At 34.9% G+C, this 15,232-nt stretch overlaps 1 protein-coding gene across 1 annotated transcript in view; it reads left to right on the top strand.

The window, feature by feature from the left end:
- The window catches only part of FBN2 (fibrillin 2), a 254,931-nt gene that overhangs the window by 15,079 nt on the left and 224,620 nt on the right, over positions 1 to 15,232 (top strand). The window contains exon 5 of the mRNA XM_004737427.3: positions 2,800 to 2,895. Coding sequence (XP_004737484.1) covers positions 2,800 to 2,895 — 96 coding nt within the window. The remainder of the gene's footprint in view (positions 1 to 2,799; positions 2,896 to 15,232) is intronic.

Raw genomic sequence — 15,232 nt, forward strand, 5'->3', positions numbered from 1 at the left:
AGGGTCTCAGCCTTTTTGTTCATGGGAGCTCTTTACATTTTTTTTTAAATCATTGAGTATACCAAAGGTCTTTTGTTTAAATGGGGGTATGTCTGGGTGCCTGGGTGGCTCGTGGGTTAAGCCGCTGCCTTCTGCTCAGGTCATGATCTCAGGGTCTTGGGATCGAGTCCCGCATTGGGCTCTCTGCTCAGCAGGGAGTCTGCTTCCTCCTCTCTCTCTCTCTGCCTGCCTCTCTGCCTACTTGTGATCTCTCTCTGTCAAATAAATAAATAAAATCTTTAAAAAATAAAAAAATGAGGTATGTCTGCTGATACTTATCATATTAAAAATTAAAATAGAGAATTTTAAAAAAATATTTAATAAAATCATGTATGTTTACATAATTTTTTATGAACATTAACTATATTTTCTACCAAAAAAAAAATGGTAATGAGTAGAGAGACATTGTCCTTCTAACATAGACAGATTAGATTAGGTTTAATTTGTACTGGACAGGCTCCTCAGGAGAAACTCAAGGATTAAGTTAGAAGTGGGAGTTAGAAGTTAGGAGTTAGAAGTCTGTTTGGGAAGCCCTGAGAGAATCGCTTTCTCCACCTAGTCCAGGGGTGCATCCTGAATGTCAGTCATGAATGCTTTTTTCCAATCATGTGTTAAAGGCTAGCATGGATCTTATGAGAGAACACATTAGGGAAAGTGATTTCCATTTATATTTTTTACAGCTTGATGATATTTAAAGTACTTTTCTCACATCATAATTAATTACATTAGATAAATGCTGCTTCTTTGCAATATGTGTTTTTAGCATTTGAAATGTTCAAGTGCTGTCCATTGTTTCTACGGAGTTCCATGCCACTGAGACTTCTCCAACAGGTTTTTGTTTTCTTCCACATTCCTGTCCACCCCCATCTTTCTCACGCTTCTCATGTCCTTTATTTCCTTTCCTTTATCCTCTGTATTTGTTCATCCTGTTTATTGCCCGGCCCATATTTCAGGACAGAGATGAGTTGCAAGTGCTGTGTAGGCACTAGTGGAGAAATGGGAAGGTGTGGTTCTTCCAAAGATGCACTTGTGCGAATATACATAGAATCCTTCTTGCCTTTGAGCAAAGCCTGATACAAAGAATTTTAAAGCCACTAGCACACTGGTGCTTTAAGATAAAGAAGTCTTTTGTTTCAAAGTGTGTTTTCATTTCATACTGTTAGCAGAACAGAAGCCACTTGGATGCTTTCTAGATGAAAATAGGTATTCTACTCAGTATTCGTGGTATGGAGATAGCAACACTATTGCATTTTTAGATACCTGATTATTTACTGAGCTTCCCTTTTTTGATATGTGCCTCCTTTGAAGCACACACAGTTGTCCTTTGCCCCCTCACTTAGCTTTAATGTTTGAAGCTCTGTGTTTTGGGCACAATTCATAGAATATAATCCTTTATCTGTGAGGATGGTTTTTATGTTTGACAAGGTGGGTGGATTAATAGACAAGCTCTTAGTACCTGTATTTTTTCTCAGAGAAGGCATGATTCTTGGATTCCAGTGCTGTCAGGAGAGTTTTCAGGAATAGTGGTTTTTCAGGGAATTTGTGGAACGGTCTTTATAGAGTGGTTTTCTCTTTGTGGTCCAGGCTGCTGAGGGTGGTGCAGTGGGGGAGAGGAGCCGCTCAGGGTCAGTTCTAGCTCTCTGTCTCTCTGGGGCCCATGGAGCCTGAACTGAATCCTGGTCTCCCTGGTCACAAGTGGAAAGGAGTGAAGGAGTGTATGCTGCCTGTGTTCGTCTTAAAAATTTGGCATTTGGGGTTAATTTTTTAATAAAAATATTTATCATATTGAGACACTGAAGTTTTTCCTTCTTTCCTTTTATATCCTGTACATACTCTGTACACATTAGTTATCTCTTGATGTTTCATTGATGAATTGAAGGTATCCCCCCCCCAACCATGTTCACGTTAGATTTTTTGTTTTTTCTTTTACCCACCCAGTCTTTTTTCTTGCAGGGTGGGGCTTTTTTTCTTCTCTGATTTTTCCTGCTCTTTGTTGCCATATCCTTTTTATTTTTCCATCTCGCATCCCTCCCTTTTTTCCTGTCTCTCTGCTGCCTATTGTCTGTCCCCTTTATCCTACATTTCCCCATATTTTATTTTCTTACCTATGAAGATTGATTATGGGGGTAATAGAAGTAAGATAAGAATTGGTTAGTTACATTCTGACAGTGTGAGCATTTGAGCCAGCCAATCCTTGTGATTCTGTTTAAAAGAAAGAGAAAAAAAGAACTTTTGCCAGATCTGTGCCTCACAATGTGATTTACATGAATTATATAGGGTTTTGTCTCAATTTACGTTACGTGTATTTATTTAAATGTGCATGCAAGTTGTAACTTGTGTTTGAGAGAAAAGATACATTATGGGCTACCTCTATGCTGTATGGTACAGATGACCTTTGAACAACACAGGGCTTAGGGTGCCGATCCTTCACACAGTTGAATATCTGTGTATAACTTTTAAATCCCCAGAAACCTAGCTACTAATAGTTTTTTGGAAGCTTTACTGATAACATAAACAGTGGATTAACGTATTTTTAAAGTTATACTTGTCATATACTGTATTCTTAAAGTAAGCAAGAGAAAAGAAAATGTAATGAAGGAAATCCTAAGAAAGAGAAAATAGACTTACAGCACTGTACCATGATTATCAAAAAGAGTCTGCTTTTGAGTGGACCAGCACAGTTCAAACCTGTGATGTTCAGTGGTCACCTGTACCTGGAGATTGACCATATAATGAGCTTCTTGCTGTGTTTGTGTGCAGCTGTCTGCGAAAATGGGTGTCAGAATGGTGGACGTTGTATTGGACCTAACCGCTGTGCTTGTGTTTATGGATTCACTGGTCCACAGTGTGAAAGAGGTAAGAAAAGAGAAATGAGACCCTCCTTTTGGAGAAGTCTCTTTTGTTTTAAACCAAAATATTGTATAATTGTAATTATACAATTACAATTTATAAACAAAAAGTTGTATAATTTTTGGTTATCCAAAGAAAATTCTGATGAAATTATATTTTTATTCATCTCTGATGATATCTATAATGTGAATAGTAAGATTATGAGACATAACTAACAACAACTGGAGAATGTCCATTTTTTGCCCCAGAGTAAGCTCAGTTCAGGAGGCCTGTGGAAGTTCTGTTGGGCAGGAGAAAAGGAGTGGAGGAATGAATGCTCAGTAGGCATCCAGCATTGTCTACCCATGTAAATGGTCAGTCAAGCCAATATGAAACCAATTTACCATAATACAAATAGTACTTAAACTCATGATTGGTAGACTGGTGGAAATCTCCAGTGTCGATGTGCCAAATGATCTATTAATGATGTCCTGGAATCAAATGGGTGCCAGTGGCCTATTAAAGATTTTAATTTTGGGCGCCTGGGTGGTTCAGTGGGTTAAAGCCTCTGCCTTTGGCTCGGGTCATGATCCCGGGGTCCTGGGATCAAGCCCTTCATTGGGCTCTCTCCTCAGCGAGGAGCCTGCTTCCTCCTCTCTCTCTGCCTGCCTCTCTGCCTACCTGTGATCTCTGTCAAATAAATAAATAAAATCTTTAAAAAAAAAATAAAGATGTTTAATCTTACAAAATGTGAGAAATAACTATTTAACATTAAACCATAGGAGTAAAAATAATGTTAAACTAGAAGCAGTATTACATAACACTCATAAGGACATACATCTTCAATTTATTTTCCCAGGGCTTTTCATAGCATCTAAATTTGTACAGTGCATTCTTTGTTATGAAACGTGAGAGTGTATGAAGCTATGCCATTGAAATATTACAGATAAGTAGTAGTGATGGTTTATATATGTATAGAGGTTTCAAACTGCAAAAAAGCCTTGTATTTAAAAAATTGTACTCATCACCCTGTCAAAAACTTCATCTTAGTATTTGGGTTAAATCTTGAGAAGAAATGGAGAAATTGGAATTCTTGTTAAAGTTTGAAAAGAAAAATGTATGAAACCTTTTAGCATACACTGGTATGTATATATACCTCATGATATTTATATTATTCCTAGGGTAATTGAGATTTCTTGGGACTGAAATACATTCCACAAATGACAAAGTTTATGGTTATATTTAGGGCAAATTTAAATGCCTTTACCAGATGCTTTTATTTTGGGAAGAAACATTAATTATGAAATGTTTGCATGAAAAGGTAAGTTGTTGAGAATGGAATAATACAGATTGCCTATATAATATTAAGTTTATTTAAATACTACAGAATGAAAAATATTTCAATTTAAATTTTCAAACATAATTTTAACTGGTGGAGACGATGTTCATTTTTCTGGAAGTCATGTAACCTTCCAGAAAAGTTCTCTTGTCCTGAAGCAGATTTCAAGGTCAATTCCTAATTGGCAAAGGAATTGGGCAGTTTCAAGTCAGAGGTTTCCAGGCATTACGTCATCGTTCTTCAACAGTTATCCATTCATTAGATTTGTTAGTTCTTACTACATTTATGGGAATCTAATAAAGACGTACATATATCTTACATGTATAGTAGCATGTTTTCAGAAGAAATTACAAAATTGATTAGTTAATGAATTGGACTGAAGGATATTTTTAAAACATGTGTTTGCTTCTTTAAAGTCTTTTTAATTATTAACCTGCAGATGAAAGCTCTAAAACTTTTTTTCTTCCAAAGTTAATAATTTTCACTCTTGAGTTGCACATATGAACTTACACATTTTTAGAAGATATTTTCAGTGGAATATTTTAGAATGTAATTAATCCCTGTAAAAAGTAGAGTTGATAATTTTTCTTAAGAAATATTGTCTACTCACATATACAAGGAATAGTTAATTTATGCTGAGTGTAATGAATATGAATAGGCTCACATGCCCTGTTAACATTTAAAGTTCCTGTTGTGTTTTTCAGTTACGGAGTTTCAAAAGATAAGTTCTTTGTTCTCTTAAAGATTTTTGTGAAATGAGGGATGTTTTTCCTCCTTAATGTAGGACACATACAGTTTTCCTTTAAATTAGCCTCTAGGGATCAGTTGTATGATAAAACATGGCTGCTCTTCCAGCTATCTAGGCTCCTGGCAGACTGGTTTCCGGACTGGAGACAGAGACTGAGTGGTAAATGAGTGGCTGGCATGATTATGGTATTTAACTTGAGTCTTAGTGCTGGGCTGGTTGAACCTCTTTGGAGTTCTCTTCTCACTCATGCTGATAGGTACAATGACCTTTTATACTTAGCATTAAAGAGAGTTCTTATGGCCACTGCTGATTATAGAAGGCAGACAACTCTGCTGTGTCCAAGGCACATGTGGAGACTCAGTCTTTGGGCTTTTCTTTCCAAATACATGGCATTAAAAAAAAAAAAAAAGAAAGAAAAGATTAATAGTGTGCCTAATATATATCTGAGAATACAGAGAAATGAAATTAACATTGTATATCAAGACCTGGTGCTTTTTTCCTCAAACATTTAAAATGTACCTTATTATTTATCAGTAGAAATTTGGTGGAGATGGGGTGGGCAGGCAAGAAATGAATTTACGTAAGGAATTTCTGGAAAAATGTAGTGATTACTTGATCACAAATACAGCCAGCCAAAAGTCCTTATTTCAGTTTCTTTGACTTAAATGATTGTTGAAATCTTGAATTTTCCTTAAGGCTTATATAAGGACCATCTGTTAAAATATATCCTAGACTCTTAAATTATCCAAAATATATTACTACACACTGTTTTTATCATGTAAACATGACTTTCTTTAAAAATGCACAAATTTGGTGAAATTTCAAATATCCTTGTATTTAGGGACATTTCCTTAAAATGTACATTTTTCAGTAAATGGTTCCTTGAAAAGGAGCATTGGAGATTAACTTTTTAATCTATTGACATTTTTAAGAAAAATTCCATTTGTCAATCTGAAGCTACTTTATAAAAGGTGAGATCAAATGTTAAAAGTCTATGAAATATAAACTTTAAAGTCTTTGTGTAAAATGAATCAGGGATGGATTTCTCTTCAGGGTAAGTTTCATAAAATCATCCAGTTGAAGAACCTCATGCATGATCTCATTGTCTAAAAGCCTTTTGGAGGAGTCACGCAGCCTCTGCTTGAATATCTCCAGGCACAGGGTTCTCACTCACTCATCCCATTGTAAAGCAGGGTTTTGTGGTCAGAATTGTGGTTTTTCAAATGCTGTGTTATGGTTCTGCCTAAGCTAGACCTTTAGGAGATGGATACCCCATCCCTAATTGTCCACTTCAGTGGGCATGATGATGGTGGCTCTCTGAAAGGAGCCACTCATAGTCTTAGCCTTCAGTTTTGCATATTGGTAACTTGAAGTCAAATTATAAGTTCTTTTTTTTTTTTAAGATTTTATTTATTTATTTGACAGAGAACACAAGTAGGCAGAGAGGCAGGCAGAGAGAGAGAGAGAGAGAGAGAGAGAGAGAAGCAGGCTCTGCACTGAGCAGAGAGCCAGATGCAGGGCTCAATCCCAGGACCCTGGGATCATGACCTGGGCCGAAGGCAGAGGCTTCAACCCGCTGAGCCACCCAGGCGCCCCAAATTATAAGTTCTTGAGTTATTCTGTGTATTTGTGTTCATCCACCCACATTTCAGGAAGTAAAGTTACTGGGACAGCTATTCAGCCTACTCAAACCATATCTCGATTCTTCAAAAATAAGAGTGGAAGCAGGCGAAGCAGGGTTTTCCTGAATTCTGGGAATTAGGTAGATCAGACCTAACTGTGTTCAGAAATAATTGATGCATGTGTTAATTAACTAATTCCATGGTCTTGGAATTTATTATAAAATACACATGGTGAGTTTGTTCAGCCTATGAAGTAACAGCAAATAAGTGTGACCAGGAATACAGGCGAGCATGGTGAGAGAATAAGTGGGTAAATTATGCAGGATTCTATCTACTATGGATTTGATGCTTCCAAGAAATATATAAGCAGTACTTTCAGAAAAAAATTCCTTCCACTGTAATATTCTTATCTAAGAGAAACACATTTATTATGAAATAATTTCAAAAATATGATAAACAAAGACATGTAATTCATAATTCTTCCAGTCAGAATTATTTTACAAAATTTAGGGGGATATGCTTTTGAATACTTTTTCCCACTCTACTTATGTTACTTACGAAGGTTGGGATCTTTCCATTCTTACTGGAATCCACCCTTTTGTAACGTGAAATCTGCTTGTATCCTGCTCCTCATTTGTGTTATGAAATACATTACATTATAGATTGAAATAGTTTTGCTGCATATTGTAACAATGAGGGCCAGGCATCTACATTCTCTACAATCATGCCATATTTGTAAAGTTATTATCTTGGTGTCCCAGATGAAGGAACTTTGCCCAGGTAAAGCTTATGTTAGCACTGGGAAGCTTGTAAGGATGAGAAAAAGGATACAGACAATCTAATTTAAGACCTTAAACTCAATTACTGTGGTGGCTTCCTGCATGCCGTAATTATATTTCTCTGTTAATTGACATTTAGGGTCATTTCCAGATTTTCTTTTTGCTTTGTTGCCTATTTGTGTTTTAGCAATGCCATGATAAGAATCTGTGTAGTAAATCTATAACCTCAATTTTATTCTTAGAAATAGAAATGCATAGAAATGCAACTCCTGAGTTGTTGAGTATGTGAAAATTTAAAGCTTTTGATGTATTCCATTTATTTCCCTCTAAAAAGGCTTTTATGTTTTATTCCTTTGGTGTTATGTGTAGAAAATCTTTTAGCATTCCCAGATCTTAAAAATATCTATAGTTTTTAGCCTGGCGCTTTGGAGATATTTTTCTTGTTGCTTTTCTAACCATAAGTTAGAATATATAGGAAGGTAATTTTTTATTTTTAAATGAAATAAATGTATTTATTAATATTTTCATGTATCTTTTGAGTGTTTATTAAGTGTTAGGCTAGTTGGAGCTCAGGCTGCAAAGACAATATAAACTCTGTTAATGAGAAGCAAACTCAAGAACAGCAGTGACCATCTACTTAAACATTAAAAAGGAATACAGTGTGTAAATAATTGGAGTAGGGACAACTTTATGTGAGAGCTCAGGAATACTTCCTGGTTAAGTGAGAATTAGAAATGTCTTCGGGCACCTGAATGAAAGCAATATGACTCATTATAATGAGAAAAAACCATTTTAGACTAACTTCTGTATTGTTATTAGAAGATACATCATGATTGACTTTTATGCTTAAATAACTTTAAACTCTGTACTTAAGTACCAGTTAGGACAATCACTGAGCTGAGCTTGTTTTATAGTATTAAAATGTCTGCCTTTCTCTTGCACTCTGTTGATTTAGTGAAAAAGAAATTAGAAGGAACAGAGAGAGACTGTTACCAACCACAGATGTCAAACTCACGCGTGCCCATACGCACGCATACACACATATTTCTGTACTTGTGAGACCGTTAAGAACATTTTATAACCTCACACTCTCTAAGCTAAACTTAACCTTAAATGGGCATCAGAGAAATTCCAAAAGATCTGTGGGAACTTTACTTTCTGGCTCTAGCTCAGATGACATCCTTATCTTGAATGCCATTAAGCACACAAGGGAAGGAAAATGAGAGCAAAAAAGCAGACAGTGGGAAGTAGATGGGAAGGGTGGGAAGAAAGGAAGGATGAGAGAAAAGGAAGGTGTAATGCTGAGACTAGGAGTGAAGATGCTTGGTTCTAGAAGGGAAAGGTCTACATTTGAAAGATAATCATTGATTTGATCTGGGAGAAGCCAGAGCTCCCGCTTCTTAATCTTTGCTTTAAACCTCTGCTGTTGAGATGTGTGCAGTAAGATCAGATGTGTTGGCAGCCTCTTAGACTTCGATGCTTTACCTTTGAAACTTGTTTGAATTAAAGCAGTGAGCATTTTCATTTATTCCAGCTCTAAGTGCCCCTTATTTATAGATTTCTTTGCTTTTGGTTTATCTACCTAGAGGCAGGGAACCCTGCAAGAGAAAATTTTAAATATTAGAATATTTTATGTGTGTGTAGTTGCATAAATATTTTCCTCTTTTCCTATTTAACAATAGGAAAAGAGGAAAATTTTATTTAATAATTAAATTGAAAGAAATGTTATATAGGATTCAGCAAAAAATAATAAATTGTTCATGTGTACTCTGTACATTTGACCCTTGAACAACATAGGTTTGCACTCTGCAGCTCCCCTTATATGTGGATTTTTTTCAGTAAAAATACTACAGTACATTAACTGAATTTTCCTTATGATTTTTAATAGCACTTTATTTTCTCTTAGCTTACTTCGTTATAAAAATCTAGTATGTAATACACATAAAATACATATTAATCAACTGTTTATATTATTGGCAAAGCTTCTGGTCAAACAGTAGACTACTAGTGGTTAAGTTTGGGGAGTCAAAAGTAATATATGGATTTTCAACTGCATGGTCAGTGTCCCTAACTCCTGTGTTGTTCAAGGATCAACTATATTCCAAAAAATCCCAAACACTATAAATGCCCAAATAGCATCTGTATTCAAGGGTTTTAGATAAAGAATTGTGGACATGCAAGTGCTTCATGGAATTGTTGGAAAGATTAAAAGCAGCAATGTGTTCAGCTCCTGATATATAAGAGGCAGAGTGCCTGGTGCATGTAGGTGTCCACTAAATAATATTTGTTGTTCTGTAAGTACACAGGGTGTAGTCAGAATCAGAGCTGAAATCTGCCATGTTTTAAGTACATAGCATGTAGTCAGAATCAGAACTGAATATTAAGACCTATATGACCTTGGAAAAGTGATTACCCTCTCTGATCCTTGTTTCTGCATATAAAATGCATGTCTTTCATGTGCCCCTTATTTTTGTGCCTTAAATGAAACTGTATAATACCTGGCACCCAATAAGTGGTAGTCATTGATTTTAATATATTTTAACTGGACTCCCTATTTATTAAAAAAAAAAAAGTAAGTATGTTGGCTGGCTATTCAAAATGGAAAATTCAAAAATGGAATTTCTAATGGGGAGTAAAAGGATTTTGTTAATTACTTAAGTCATATCAATAAAGTTTCATGCTGTCCTTATTGGGAATACATACCATATTTTAAGGGAGGCTCACCTTACTGGCATGAGAATTAAATGAGAGAGACAGTGCCTAGCCAGGGTCTGGTACAGAGAAAGTACTCAGTGAATGATAAGCTATAATGGTGGAGAATGAAAGCAAGAGATGATAGGATTTCTTGTATGAAAATTGTCTTGATGAAGGAGAAAGATAATTCCCAGATTACTGAGACTGTATCAGATCAAGGTTCATCAGTTGTGAACAATGTTAAGTTTCATTGTTTAACTTCTGTAGGTTTTTCTGTGATAATGCACAACAATAAACTGAAAGATGTATGTATCATCATTATTTTGCATGTTATGTGGTTGAACTTTTTAGAGCCTACTTATGTTGTTTTGATGTGTTTGTGCTGTAAATACCAGGGTTATGGCCAGTACTTACTATTTAACTGGTCTCTTTGATCTTTGTCTCTGCCTTCATTGTATACAAGGTCTATTTCTGATCATTTTGCAGTAGAACCGATACATGTATAGGGATTATTTTGCTCAAGATACTTGTAATCAACTTTCATATGGCTCAATCTAATAGAAGGAGATGGGGAGGGTCTTTAAACAGGTTAGAGAAGTTCCTTTGTGAAGCTCTCCTTGACTACCACACATCACCTTCCTCAGTTTATTTTTCAGGCAAAAATTAGGCATGCTCTCTTTTTATCCACCTTTATCTACCATTCCTCTAGAATAGCTCTCTTCATCACTGTGTTGTGACTGTTGCTTACCCGGTGAACTTGTTGAGAGCAGAGATTTTTATCTGAAGTTGCCTTTGTGTTCCTTCTTCACACACTGCAGTATATATGTAAGGCACACCAGTTAAATGACTGGATAAGCATTGGTGTTCCCAGTAAAAGAAATAGGTTGAAAAAAACTATAGACACAGTAGAGACCTTTGAACATTCATGTAGGCTTATTTATCATGGAGACTCTAAGACACACCTAGTGAAACAGAAGCCTAGAAGGTGAGGCTGGTCAAATAGACGTGAACCTTCATATTTGAAGTCTGGAGTGCCAGAGTCAAGGGGCTGCCCTTTATTCAGCCGGCACTGAGTAGAGAGATTATGAAGTACTTCTGTACTTGAAAGTAGTTCTCTAGAAAGGTTACTCTGGAGTGGCATACAAAAAGGAATGGAGGGTGTTAAAACAGACAGATACACCATTCTGAACTCATTGCTTGTCAGGTGGATCACAGCAATAGATACAATATGTTCTTGTGTTTTTATTGAGACTGGATTTATAGATGTGTAAAATTAGATTGCTGGTATTAATTTGGAAAGGAAGATGTAATATTGAAGGAAAATGACAGTTGTGGAACTATGATAAGTGCTTGAGAGGAATTAATACTTGTAACAACCCAAATATACCATTTAAAAAAAAACATCCTATTAAGAGATTAAAAAAACAAAACTGGAGCACAAAGAAGTAAAGCATTTTGCTCAAATTTACCCAGACAATAAAAGGAGAAAAAGTGGGGTTTGAACACAAGTGGTATAACCTCAGAAGCCATGCACTTAACACAACATGATTTAAGTGAAACACAACGGTGTGGAAGTAATATAGTTCTATTCTGTGAAACTGTGTTGTTTCATTTGTTCAGTATGAGAATGATAACATGGTGCATGATTCCAATTGAATGAAAGAGATGGCTTGGTATTTTTGTATCTTGTTATATAGCCCAAGAAAATCCTTTTGGTATATAAATTTCAGATTATAATTTTGAATTCATATACCGAGAGATTATTTATATATATGATCTTCTGAAATATTTATTCAAAACTCCTAATGCTTAAAAGAAAGTTGAGACTTACATTTCCAGCCAAGATGGACTAGTAGGAATCAAATGAACCCCCTTGCCTGAAAAGAACTGAAAAATAGAACAAAAGATAGGAAACAATGGTTTTCAAGATAACTTGAAATGGTTTTCAGATAACAAATTACAGTGATGGGTAAAGAAATACTGGGCTAGAATTTCATAGCTTTCTGTTTGAGAATATCTTTCCATTATCGCTACATAGACTCCTTAAATTGAGGAGATGAAGTTGAACTTCGGGGGACACTAAGATGGCTAGAGTTCTCAGGACTAGAGTTTTCCTGGAGAGGAGAGAGCTGTATAGGTTCAGAGGGCCTCTCAGATTTTCAGTGGTCAACACATGCCTGTGAAGAATGTATATGAGACTAGAGAAAGCATCATCTAAAAGAACTGGAATAGATATTCAGAGCATACACAAGCCCATAAATACAGCTTTTCCCTCAAACCAGGATGGAGATATCCCTACATTATCTCAGACCAATGATTAGAGTACCCCACAAGTTCATTTTTCAGTAATGGAGAATAATTCACTACAGACTAAATGTTGCTCTAGTCCTGGTAAATAAATCGTAAAAGCAACATCCAGGAGGATCAAACATCCAAGAACAAAGTTCAACAATATTTGTAAGAATACAAATATATCAAGCCATACATTGAAATTCACAATATATGGCATCTAAACAAATAGAATAATTTCACACATTTTCTACGAGTAAGCAGAAGAGTATGATCATAATGAGAAGAAGTATCAGTTTACCAAAATCAATCCAGAACCTGCATGGATATTAGAATTAGCAGACTAGGTGACTAAAACTGTTATGAGGATATTCCGTATGTCTATAAATGTAGAGGAAAGACTCAAAAAGAGATGTGAAATCCAAATTGAATTTCTGAAGATGAAAACTATAATATCACAAGTGAAAAATATATTCTGGATGGGATTAATGGCATGTTAGATGTTGTAGATGTAAAGATAAGTAAAACTGAAGATGTAGCAATGGAAATTACTCAAAACAGAAGAGAAAAAAGTTTAAAAAATATGGGAGCAAATTGGTGAGCTTCCATGAGCTTGTATACATGTAATTTGGAGTTAGCACAGGAGTGGATGGTAGGAAAAATATATCTGAAGAAATAATAGGCAGACATTTTCAAAGTTTGATGAATTCTATAAAGTTACAGAAATAGGAAGATAATGAATCCGAAACAGAAGAAACATTGAGAAAACAGTCTCAAGGGACAACGTGATCAAATTTCTCCTAAGTATGTAAACACAGAAAATCTTAAAAGCAGCTGGAGGAAAAAAACTCTTTTGTACAAAAAATTTTGTACAAAAAAATTTTAAGGATCACAAAAAAGTTCTTGTCAAAAACGTGCAAGTGAAAAGACGCTGGTACAGCATACTTAAAATACTGAAATTTTTAAAAAGTTCTAGAATTCTATATCTAGGAAAATGTCTGTGGGAAAATACAGCCTTTTATAAACATATAAAAGATGAAAGAATTTGTCACCAGCAGACCTGCACTTCAAGAAATGTTAAAGGCAAAAAGAAAAAAGAATGTTAAAGGCAATCCTTCAAGCAGAAGAAAAATAATACCAGATATAATTATAAATACCTACAAACGAATGAAGAGCATCAGACAGGTATCTGGATAGATGATATAAGATTTTTTCCTAGTATTTAAGTCTCTCTGAGAAGCAATTTTGTCTTTAAGCAAAAATAATTTAAAATTTCTGTGGAGTTCTTAGCAAATGTGGTGGTGAAATGAACTGCAACACAAAGGCTGGAAGGTTCTTATACTGCCAAATAGCATAATGTATGTCACTTGAATACAGGCTTTGATAAATTAAAGATGTGTACTCTGCCATAAAGCAACTTAGAGTTGCTTTAGGAGGACTCAAAAATATAGAATCGTAACTTAAAAGTCAGCAAAAGGTGATAAAATGGAATAAAAAATACTCAAAGTAGCAAAATAAGATTAAAACAAATGGCGATTAGAAGACAATTAGAAAGTGGTAGAGTTAAATGTAACTGTATCAGTAATATTTTAAATGTGAATGGTCTCAGCATCCAATTAAAGCACAGAGATTGTTAGGATTAAAAAACCAATATCCAGTTATATGCTACCTATAAGGAATGTACTTGTATTAGAAGATACTAATAGATTAACAGCAAAAGGATTAAAAAAAGAAATATCTGGCTGATACTAACTAAAGGAAAGCTGGAGTGGGTTAATTAGTATCAAAGAAAGTAGATTTCAGAGCAAAGGGTAGCATCAGGTCTGAAGAAGTTCATTTCATAATGATAATTTAAAGGGATATAACATTTCTAAATGTTCACATACTTTATAACATGGCTTCAAAATACATCAAGTGAAAACTGATAGAACTTTAAGAAATAGACAAATCTATAGTTAATGGCTGGAGATTTCAGCACCTCTCAATAGGTAGAACTATCTACTTCTCTCTCAATGAGAGAGGTAGATAGTGAAGATCACTATCAATGTACATGATGAATTTGATATTTATGGAATACTCTGTTAACACTATAGCAAAAAATGTATGTCCTTTTCAAGTGCATGTGGAACATGTAGCAAAAGAGATCATTTTCTGAATTATAAACCAAGTTAACATAAATTATAAATTATACACTGTGTGCTCTCACTCTACAGTGGAATTAAATCAGAATTCAATAACAGATCCCTGCAAAATATATTGTGTAATTGTGTAATTCATTTATAATACCCATGGATCAAAGAAGCAATTAAACAGGAAATTGGAAAGCATTTTGACCTGAATAAAAGTGAAAAAAGTATATATCAAAATTTGGGGGATGCTACAAAGGAGTAGCTTAGTTGGAGGGAAGCTTACTTACAGTGCTGAGGTCTGTGTTAAAAAGAAGAAAGGTCTCAACTAAGTGAACTCAGCCTCATTAAAAAGTTTAGATCCAGAAGAGCAAGTTAAACCAGAAGTAAGCAGAAGAAACAATAAAAGTCAAAGTGAAAATAAATGAAGTACCAAACAGAGAAAATGAGAAAATCATTGAAATTGAAAGTTAGTTCATTAAAAAAATCAACAAATTGAAAAGCTTGTACTCACAATGATCAGGGAAAAGCAAAGACAGAAATCATCAATATTAGGATGTGAAAGATGATATCACTACAGATTTCACGGATACTAAATGGACAATGAGACAATACAATGAAAAACTGTAAGTCAGTAAGGATAAAGTGGACAATTACTTGAGAGACACAGATGGGAAGCTCACTAAAGAAATAAATAAACATGAATATCTATATTGATTCAAGAAATTGAATCTTTATAAGCCTTCTCACAAAGAAAAATTCTGACC

The sequence above is a fragment of the Mustela putorius genome, unplaced genomic scaffold (assembly GCF_011764305.1).
Source record: "Mustela putorius furo isolate JIRA1106 unplaced genomic scaffold, ASM1176430v1.1 tig00000145_pilon_pilon_pilon, whole genome shotgun sequence".
In the NCBI taxonomy this organism is placed as follows: Eukaryota; Metazoa; Chordata; class Mammalia; order Carnivora; family Mustelidae; genus Mustela; species Mustela putorius.